Source organism: Ochlerotatus camptorhynchus, unplaced genomic scaffold (assembly GCF_037179485.1).
Source record: "Ochlerotatus camptorhynchus isolate MF236.1 unplaced genomic scaffold, CSIRO-AGI_Acam_v1.1 ptg000367l, whole genome shotgun sequence".
NCBI lineage: Eukaryota > Metazoa > Arthropoda > Insecta > Diptera > Culicidae > Ochlerotatus > Ochlerotatus camptorhynchus.
The window spans coordinates 4316726-4327271 of record NW_027040855.1 but is presented as its reverse complement, the minus strand read 5'-3'; the positions used below and the strand labels follow the sequence as shown (position 1 = coordinate 4327271).

Below are 10546 nucleotides of genomic sequence, written 5' to 3'. Positions count from 1 at the left end.
TTTTTGCACTTAGGTCCTAACGAAAACGAAATTAGAAAATAATAGACATGACTTGGTTTCCTAATATTGGGACACTTTACTCTAGTACTTTACACGATTTCCTGTTATCATCTACCATTCATACCGGCGACGGTTCGATTTCTTACTAAATCTAGGTTTAATGTTCTTGTTTCCTTCTAGTCAATGAGTTTTACTATTTATGCGTCCTCGTTTACCTCATGAGTCTCTATTTTATGTTCAATGTTTGTTATGTTTAGTTACCTTTTTTCATTCGGTTAAAAGTTTCGGTGCTATATTTAGCTAGTGACGGCATTATAATTACTTTCGGTTCGCTGGTGCTGGGAGCAGCTTTCGATTTCTATCAAAGAGTGCACTCTGTCTGTGTGTTTAGTTTAGTAGTTGTTTTGTTTAATTTTGTTTAGCAAATTTCTAGTCTATGCGATTTTATGGGTAGCGTGGTTTGCTCTATAAAGCTACTAACACGGGGGTTGTCGTTTTATCTTGCTTCGTTTGCCATATTTCGGGACTATGACAGGGAGGAGGGAGTACTGGTTACGATACGAGCGTGCTGCTTGGGTGTGTGGAAGGAAGTGGTGAGTGGTGCCTATCATCCTCTAGAATGGTGCGAGTGAATCCTAACGAAATGGTATTCTAATGGAAGTCAATGTCAATGAAATTAAAGCAAATGATCGTCTTCAGATTCTCTGCTCAGTCAGCAGCCCATATCGGTGTTCCAGATCTAGTTTTGATTTCACTTTTTTGTTACCTAATACTTCGTCTAATACGAATTGACACATGGTTTATCGGGTGTTTAGCTTCTCGTGCAAACTGCAATTTGCGATGGTTTGATCTTAAAATCGTGTGAGCGTGAGGTGTTCGTCGTTGGAAACAATGTTGGATATGGCGTTGAGTGTGGCGGCGTGCTTTTGAGTGACACATCCCTTGAAACGAGTTTGCAACTTAGAGACGATTTTATCACCGGCAAACTGATATGAAACTTCAACTTAACTTTTGCTCAAAAACCTATAACGGGCGATTCAAATGTGCAGCGATCCCATCTGTCAAAACCATAGAAATGTTTTTATCTAGATAAAAAATAACTTGTCCAGAATAGATCAGACACGAACCAACTCATACATTTTACACGCGTATTCGTGGCTCAGATAAAAGTTTTCCGCGAACACGGATAACAACATTGCTGAACATTGCATTGGGTCCTAAGCAAGCTTGCAAATGCTCATTACAGCTAAAATGCTATTTTTCAGATTTATGAAGCTATAAGAAATTTTTTTTTGTTAATTATAGTCACTTTAACACTCTTGGGTCATTCGTGCCTTGTCCGGAGTGAGATTTGAACTCGTGACTTTGGCGTGAGAGGTATGGATGTTAACCACTACGCCGGGGTCGCCTCCAGATATTTTAATGATAATTCTTATTCACAAGATGCAAGAAAAGAAGGTAAAGTGTGTGTATGACACATAAAACCTGTCAATTTAGCTTTCAGAGGGTCACAATAGCGATTAACTGTAACGATGAGCAACGCGATGAGCGAGCAATCAGCGATCATAAAATCGTTAGTTGTGACTTTGTGAAAGCAAAATTGCCGAATTTTATAAGTCATACACAAACTTTACCACCTCTTCTCGCTTCTTACAAATAAAAATTATCATTATCCCACAGTTTCATAATTACGAAAACAAGCATTTTAGCTGTAATGAGCAATTGCAAGCCTGGTGCTAAGTAACATTGCTTGATTCTCTGCGTAGACTTTCTCTTTCGTTAATAGCATGAGCACATAACCGTTTCTTGTTTTGTTTGTCGTATTAGATGCTAGATAAAAGCTTCTTTTATCGAACTGTATGCTGCAAATACCTGGGAATGTCTTTACATGGCCGTGGGGAAACAAAGAGAAAGTCGACGAAGAAAATCTGTCAATGTTACTTAGGACCTAATGCAATGTTCAGCTTGATTTGGCAGTAGTAAGCGGTAATTTCTGGGGCCTCATAGCCTAGTCAGTAAAGGCACGGTATTACCAAGCCGGAGGCGGCGGGTTCGATTCCCGGGCCGGTCGAGGGAATCTTTCGGGTTGGAAATTTTCTCGACTTCCCTGGGCATAGTTTACTCGATATCTATCCATTGCATGCAATATTTTGATAATTGTTTATGTTTTGAGAGTTGGTGCACAGGTAGATTGAGGTTAAAGAAACGCCACTGCACTAAGCAATAAGCTTGAAATCCGAATAAGAAGAAGAAGAAGCGGTAATTTCTATGGTCATTCATGTCGGTTTATTGATCATTTTATGCCCATTTCTCATGTGTCCCTGATATGAAGGTAGTGACGGAAAAATATTTTTTAGGAAAAAAAAATTCGTTCATTGAGCTTGGCTTACTACGAAACGGAGGGAAATTCTCCCTAGTGAAGAACTGGTGTGAGTTCATCACATCGCAAAAGATTGATTTAAATGCAAAACATGTGACAGTCGATTAAATGCAGTTATTTTGACTTGTTTAAAACAATAGTACCGATTTTCAAAAGGTCCTATCAGCATTGATCGATTCTCTTCATCGACTCGCTTTCGTTAATAACTTCGTTGCATTCATATTTCGGGTTAATTAGCGTATTGGACAATAAGAACAGCTGAACATGTTTTTGGAGCAGAATTATTAACGATAGAGAGAGTCGAAGAAGAGAATCGGTCAATGATGATTGGTCTATTTGAAAGGTGACGCGAGATTTTCAATTTAAGCAATGTGGTAGAAAATGTACGATTGTATTGAAAAGTATTAAGAGCTGAGAAGGGAGAGCCTTTAGTGCCAAATTCATGGCTCATAGTTGGCACAAACCGAAGGAATGCACAGCACAGCTCAACACATATCAAACCTTGTTGCACAACTGAAATTCGTTCTGAAAGTGATCACAACACTCCTAACATCGGACTGAGTAAATTGCTCGATAACGGCCCATCTCGAATTGTTCGCATCAAACTGCATATTCTTATTTTCACCTTTCGTATAAATACATACAAAATACACATACACCGTTGTCTCCAATTCAGCTCATGCATACGGAATATTCTTCTCTCAAACACCCATCAGCCCTAACACAGACACACTAAGCCCACCGGAGAGCGGAGGTTGACCAAAAAACAAGTGAACAATTACACCAAACGCACGGACTTCCACATCCCAGCGGAAGAATCACGACAGAATGGCAACACTTCGCCGCACGTTGCCCTGCTGGTGGATGTTATCGATGGAGGACCACTTCTTCATGCCATTTTTAAGCGCTTCCGCCGTTGCCTTATCCTGCATCACACGGGACATGGCTTCCAGCTTTTGGGCCCGCTCCTTCGATAGCGGTTCCGTCGGGAATGATAGGTCGTTTGCTTCGGCAAGCGTTCGCAGATCGAAGTAATACTTGGCGTACACGGACGATGGTACATTGATGTTGAATTGAAGCAGTTCGAGAAATTGCCTTTCGAGTTCGTTCATGTCTTCGACGGTGATGTCCTTCAGGATCTGGCAGTAGTCCACGTTCCAGACCGCCTGGTCGTCCCACACCTTGGACGCGAGCAGGATTGCACCTAGCACTATCCGTTTCCAGTTGTACGGGCCGATGTCCAGCTCGGCGTACGTTAGTAACCGTTCCAGGTATATCAGGGTGATGATGGCACATTCGGCTGTCAGCTGAGCGGCATTGAACAGCGTCCGGACAAACTTGTAGATTTGCCGATGTTCGGGATTGTGCTGGTCGTAATCGTCCGGCACTGGTTCGCGGGTTAACGGGTGAAGCTTCTCGTCGAAGATGTCTATCCTTCGTTCACTGGTGCGAGTTTTAATGTGATAGTAGATAGCTAACGAGACGCACTTCACTGTATTCTTGAGGTTTGGCTGCGACACAGTCGAATCGTCCAGATAGATGGTCGAGCAAGAGCTGCTCTTCTTCAGTACCGTTCCCCCTTGGGGGGCTATCTGGTGCTGGGACTTTTTCCTCGTCATTCCATTCTCTAAACTTTGCTTGGATCGCTCAAGAAACATTGTCCCCGCCGAGGGATCCACCGACGGATCGTGTTCCCCATCGTCGCCTTCCCGTTCGGAGATGTGCTGTAGGTTGTTTGTCGAGAGTTCACCTTCCGGAAGATGTTCCTCGAACACTGGCGCTTCCTTAGTTTTCCGCGTTGGCGGAGGGCTCGAATACGAGCAGCACGAATTCTTGTTACCCATTTCGGTCTACTGGACGTTCAAGTTTACGCACACTCTTCACGTCAGACTGGACAGGACTGAAGCATGCTTGGAAGATAATCTCTACTGAAGCATAGTCATTCGGGTTTCAGACCTACAAGCGCTATCGCACCACTGATGCATGCAAACAATTTTTTTTCTCTGAAGCTTATCCCCCTTTATCTCGCTTCCCTTTGCTTCGGAAATGTCGAGTTTGATAAAAAATTACCAAAATCTCACTTGCGCTAACCGTTGTCGTCGTCGTCGTGACTAATATCAAAATATATCTGTATACTTTTAATGTTCTACGCCAATTGCCTGCCTACAAAATATATGACTAGTACCTTAGTGTGTAGCTTACTGATCCTAAATTTTGCTTTCTAGTTTCACTTTGTTTCGTTTGTTCTCTGGTTCGAATGTTAAGCGGTAAAATTTGGCACTGGATCCTTTATGGCCTAGACGCGAGTGGATTGCTTCTCTTGTATGGGGGGTTGGGTGAGTGGTGAGTATGTCTTACGGAGTCGTCGGTACCTGGCCACAATAATGTGCGGTTGTGCGTTTCGTCGAAAGAGGGACACAGAGATAGACGAGGAAAGCTTTTTTTTTTTTGATGACTCCTCAGGCTGGTTATCGCGTGTTTGTGGTTTTGTGGCAGACGGATCTATTCTGCACGTTGCTTTTTATCGGTGCGGTTGTGTCGGAGTGTCTGCAATCTCGCAAGGTTGCCTGTAAAGGAAGCAGATACGAGAGAATTATTAAAATGCTTTACATGAAGTTTCTTTTTGAACAATTAATTGATATGTTTAAGGAATCCAGCTGAAACAAATTTGGACACAATGGCTTAAAGACGATTACGGTTCGTTCAAATCATCAAGTGGGCTAAATACCATAAAAGCCCCTCAATAATTGACACTACCTCTGGCATCACGTCTAGTGCGGTATACAATGCATGTTTCATATTAAATTCTTGAATGACTATGTCAAACCACGGTGGCGCCTAATCGTGCAGGCACACGACATGCAAAATCATACAGATATACAAATATATCACATTTAAAAAACCCACCCTTTGCCATTATATAGAGAGATACTCCACCTGCTGCTGCTAGACTGACTGGTCAGGTCCGAAGACCGTTGTCACGCCATGAAACATCACCTTCTCACGTTTCATTTTTAGCCCATTGCTGTAGGAATCACCCCATCCCGAGTAAAGTCGGTTAACAAAATGAAAGCAAACCGATATTAAAGTTTGCTGTTCCTATCATAATGAAATCACATTTTGATATCAGGGCTGGTAGCGATATATGCTGTCCAAAATAGTGATTTTAGTGACCATGTTGAAGAAATAAGTGACCAAATAGTGACTTACAGTTTGTAAAAAAGTGACTAAAAAGTGACCAAAGGGAAGAAAATTAGTCGTTCTGATGGCATAACAAATAAATGTTTGAAAGTGGCGTTTCCTTAACCTCAATCTACTTGTGCACCAACTCTCAAAACATAAACAATTATCAAAATATTGCATGCAATGGATAGATATCGAGTAAACTAGAAGATTACGTTTATTTTTCAATCGATTCGAGTATGAATATGGCATTAAATATGATTTTGAAAGTTGGTGCACAGGTAAAAAGTGAGGTTACGAGACGCCACTGTGTTTGATGTTTTAGACTTATTCAATTAGATTCTCATAAACACTTATATATGTACGATAGGAACCTTTAAAGCAAAATATTCAATAGAAAGTTTATGACTAAACCTCCAAGCTCTTTCACACATTGAACTTTATATATCCAGAATGGATTAATCTTTATTTTTTTTCCTTTGGTTTGTTTTTTCCGTCGATCTTGTTTTCCGTGCTGAGCACCAATGCTACCGACGTGCCAGGAAGGCAGCTCCCACACCTGGACCCTACCTATCGACCCATCAACTCATGAACCGGGGACCAACGGCTTTACTTCCCATCCGAAGGAAGGCGTGATCAGAGATGTTATGCCTCAGAACATCCCGGCGGCGCCGACTGGGATTGAACCCAGGCCTGCTGGGGTGAGAGGTAATCACGCTTACCACTACACCACAGGCGCAGTTGGATTAATCTTTAGGAACAAATACATTTTTTTAAATTCAGAGGCTTCAAATGATTTGTTTTGTTTAGAATATGCATATTTCCCCCAAATTTTATAAACTCTGAAATGAAAAGTTATAATACTTCAAGAAAATTTAAAGAATTTGGAGTCAAGTTCCCTGCACAGTTTTAAGGCTCATGGAATTTTATTATAATTTCTAAGAACCTCAGTCTACGGGAGTTCTGAAAAAAAAAATCTATGAGAAAAACATCAACTGCAATCTGCTTTCATGGTACTTCTGAGAAATTTTAGGCTTCATGTGAAGCCTAAGCCTAAGATAGTAAACTCTAAGCGAATTTTCATGAGAAATCTCCGTTGAATATGGAATGGACTATTCTGACGTCTTCATAACTACTTGAAAGCTCCCAAAATATTTCTGAATTTAATTAAACTGCTTTGAAGTTCTTTTGTAGTTAGAGAAACTAACCTGATGCTCGCAATATTTCTGATTATTTTTTTTTTAACTTCTCTAAACTTTTTCGGACTTTCTAAAGTTTCCACAATTTTCATGAATCTTGTAATTTTCCTGCTCTGGAACATCTCTGCTCTGAGGATGTCTGTTCTTTCTTGAAGTTTTGTGCGTGTTTAGAGCCTTATTAGCGAGATCAATATCTTTCTCGAAGTTCTCGAAACTTCTCTAAAGTGTTTGCAGTTCTCATGAAGCTTGTTGTACTATCATGCATTGAATTGAACTGTTCTAAAAATGTTTAAGCATGCTTCTGGACCTATGTGAAAACCTCAATAATTTTCTTAACATCTCTAAAGTTCTCTGAAAATCTGGGAACTTCTTGAAATTTCCCGCTAATTTAGTTAAATTCTCTTAAAATCCATAGACTTTTATGAAGATCTCGAAATGTTTCTGAAGATCTACGTACTTCTGTAAAGTTTTCGAAGTTATTCTGAATTTTCAGGAACCTTCTTTAGGCTTCCGCAGCGAAATAATTAATATAGTTCTCAGTGGCGTCGCGTCCACATGTGCAACCTGTGCACGACACAGGTGTAAATAATTTTTTAAAATGCGTTTAGATTTTTATAGATTTTATGGTTACATTATAGCTGTACTTCTTTACTTCAGACCACAAGTGACCATGAATACACTATTTTATAGTGTGGTTCAATTAAATCTTCGACCTCGGTTCGCTTCAAAATGTATAAAATTCAGTTTGGATGGTCTGCCTAATCCCTAATGCATTGATTTCTATGCATGTCACTAACATTACCACGACAAAACTCGTTAAATAATGCACCTAAAAGCGAGCTTTTTTGGGTGGCGAGTGGCAAGTTTGTGAATGGTCAAATGCCTGATGTAAGCCAAGCATCACCTCTTGAAACATACCCCAAATTTTCCACAATACATGGCGGTTTGCACGGGAGCAACACGGAAACAGCAGTTTGGTACGCTTTAGACGTTATCATACTTGCAGACCGGTTTGAATGTGTGAGTTTAAATTAGAAAAACATTTGTGATGGATGGGTGCCTAAAGCGTGCATTTCTCGCTGTGCACTTGGATATCTGATTGCAGAAAAAGAGAGTAATGGAGAAAGAGAGCGCAAAAAGCTCGCTCTCACTCTCTTGTCAGTTGTGAATCTCTCAATTACCGATAGTTGCACCGGTGCGCCTATCAAAACTTATGAGCTTCCCCTGGTTCATTCTGATAGTGTTGTTCTGACGAATAAAGAGGTGATTAATTCAAGTTTGCTACCCAGGGGACTATGCATTTTCTCTAGATTTTGGCACTGTTTTGTATCAAAATTTTTTTTCGGAAGTGTTTGACGGATATTCTTTATTACACTTCAGTCGAAAGAGTTAGCCTTTTGATAAAAACGAGAATTCAAGCTGAACATTGCATTAGGTCCTAAGTAACATTGACAGATTTTCTCCGTTGACTTCGTCTTTGTATCTTGTCGGCCATGTAAAGACATTCCCAGATATTTTCAGCACACATATCGATAAAAGAAGCTTTTATCTAGCATCTAATACGAAAAACACAACAAGAAATGGTTATGTGCTCAAGTTATTAACGAAAGAGAAAGTCGATGAAGAGAATCGATCAATATTACTTAGGACCTAATGCAATGTTGAGCTTGAATTAGTTAAGTTTTGCAATTCCTCCTACTTCGGTTAGCGCGAAAAGGGCCATACAAGTTGTGTTTACACAAGATGATAGGCCCTTCAAATGTTACGTTAGGAAGTGATTAATATAGTTATTGAGAGTTTGTCCCTCGAATTCATGGAGCATTGAAAAATAAAACAAAAACTAATACATATGTGGTGGTCAACTATAACGAACAAAGTTTGGTGCACAGGTAAACAAATAAGGCATGCAACGCCTCTGATAGTTCTATGATTCTCACTGAAGTTCTCAAGATTTGTCTGAAGTTCAAATTATCGAAACTTATTCATAACTTCTTCAATAATCTAGAGTTTCCTGATGTTTTTGAAACTGTCCAGAATATTCCTCAATTTTCTTAAAATTCTCTAGACTACCCTGCCTCAGTATTTTTTTTAAAAAGAACTAACCATTTTACTGGAATTAGTTTTATTGCCTTTAAGTTCTACAATTTTCCTTAAGTTTTATTAAGTTTATAAACGCTCACGGAACTTTGCCTCAGATCACTTATTTTCCCTGCAAGAATTTTTCTATGCTTATTTAATTTCTCTAAATTGATCAAATGTTCCGGTAAATTTTTTGATAATTTCCGCTTCTAAAGTTTTCGGATCTATCATAGAATTCTCGGAATATTCCATAATTTTAAGGAACTCTAAGTCGCTGCAAATTTCCTTAAGTTAATGTGAGTTTTATGATGTTATCTGATCGTCCTCGAAGTACTCGGCACTTCACTGAATATAATGAAACAATCTAAAAATATCTAAATTTCTTAGAAGTTCTCTGAAATTTCTTGAAAATATCGGTGCTTGCCTAAAGTTCTCTAATCAACTTAGCAAAATTTTCAAATTTTCTTTACATCTCGAAATTTTCATGATATAACACTTTTGAAATACTCTCACATTTTCCGGATGTTCATATAATTTTTATTGCTTTCCAGAAATTTTCTCTGAGCAAACCCAAGTTTCCGAAAATTCAGGTTTCTGAAATTTCCTTGAAATTGTTTGAACTGCCCTTTAATTCTCTGGTCTGTCTTGATGTTCTCGGATCTTCCCTGAAACTCTCAACCCTAATGAAGATCTCGGTTCTGCTTTAAAATAAATGGAATTCTCATAAACACCTTTAAACTTCCCTGGAATTTTCTGGATTTCCGTGAAGTTCCTGAAATATTTCTGAAGTTTTCATAAATTTTCTGAAGGTTCCTGTACTGAATCTTTCGGAACATCTTATGGGTGCTCGATATTATTCCAGCACCTCATGGAACTATCTCGAATTTGTCTAAGCTCACGCTTATAGGTTTTTAAACCAAATTCAATAGTCTGGGCTAAAGTTTCGGGGAATTTCCCTTAAGATCTCTAGATCTAGCTTTTCTGAGATCAATATAACTACATTAAAGTTTCCACATTTTTGAAACGTGAAGACATTAAAAATGTTGTGATCTTCAACTTACTAAAATAAAGTAAGTGTTCAACTTCAACCGTTAATGGATTTAATAGTAAAGCTGTTTCTTTAAAACTGATTGTCATGTCTTAAAAACGTTTGCGTTAAAAACATATTTTTTTACGATTTTATAAATAGCAATCTTATTATAAACCTGGAAATTATCCGCCAAAGTTATGGAAAAACCTAGAAAACCCAGGGAACTTTAATTAGCCAAATGAGTGGACACCCTGTTAATAGAGAAGAACGATTAAACGTAAAAAAAAAACTCTGTACCAGGTCGTCAACTTCGAATTGTTCAAAAATAGAACAAAATGTAGGCTTATCAAGCTTGAAATAAATTCACGATTAAAAAAGATTGAAATAGTGACTTATAACAAGAAAAAGTGACTTTAGTGACTTGGTCTTAAAAAAAGTGACTTTTTAGTGACTGGCTTGAAAAAAGTGACCAAGTCACTAAAAAGTGACTCGCTACCAGCCCTGTGACATCCATTGTCGCGAAATAAGTCCGATATAATACATGGATTGCACGGTTTTAAAAATGAAAGCAACTTAACTTCAAGTTTTGCTTGAGGTATTGTTCAAAATTTAATTGCATTTCATGTGTCGTTGAACTAACCATTATTGTTTGTTTGTTTTTTTTTAAACAAAAAT

The 10546-nt window shown here is 38.8% G+C and overlaps 1 protein-coding gene across 6 annotated transcripts in view; it reads right to left on the bottom strand.

The window, feature by feature from the left end:
- Positions 1-464: 464 nt before the first annotated feature.
- Positions 465-10546, bottom strand: part of CycY (cyclin Y) — a 74234-nt gene continuing 64152 nt past the window's right edge. For all 6 annotated transcript variants that reach the window (XM_065232331.1, XM_065232329.1, XM_065232332.1 and 3 more), the window contains exon 3: positions 465-4947. In XM_065232331.1, coding sequence (XP_065088403.1) covers positions 3199-4224 — 1026 coding nt within the window. In that variant the 5' untranslated portion in view covers positions 4225-4947 and the 3' untranslated portion in view covers positions 465-3198. The remainder of the gene's footprint in view (positions 4948-10546) is intronic.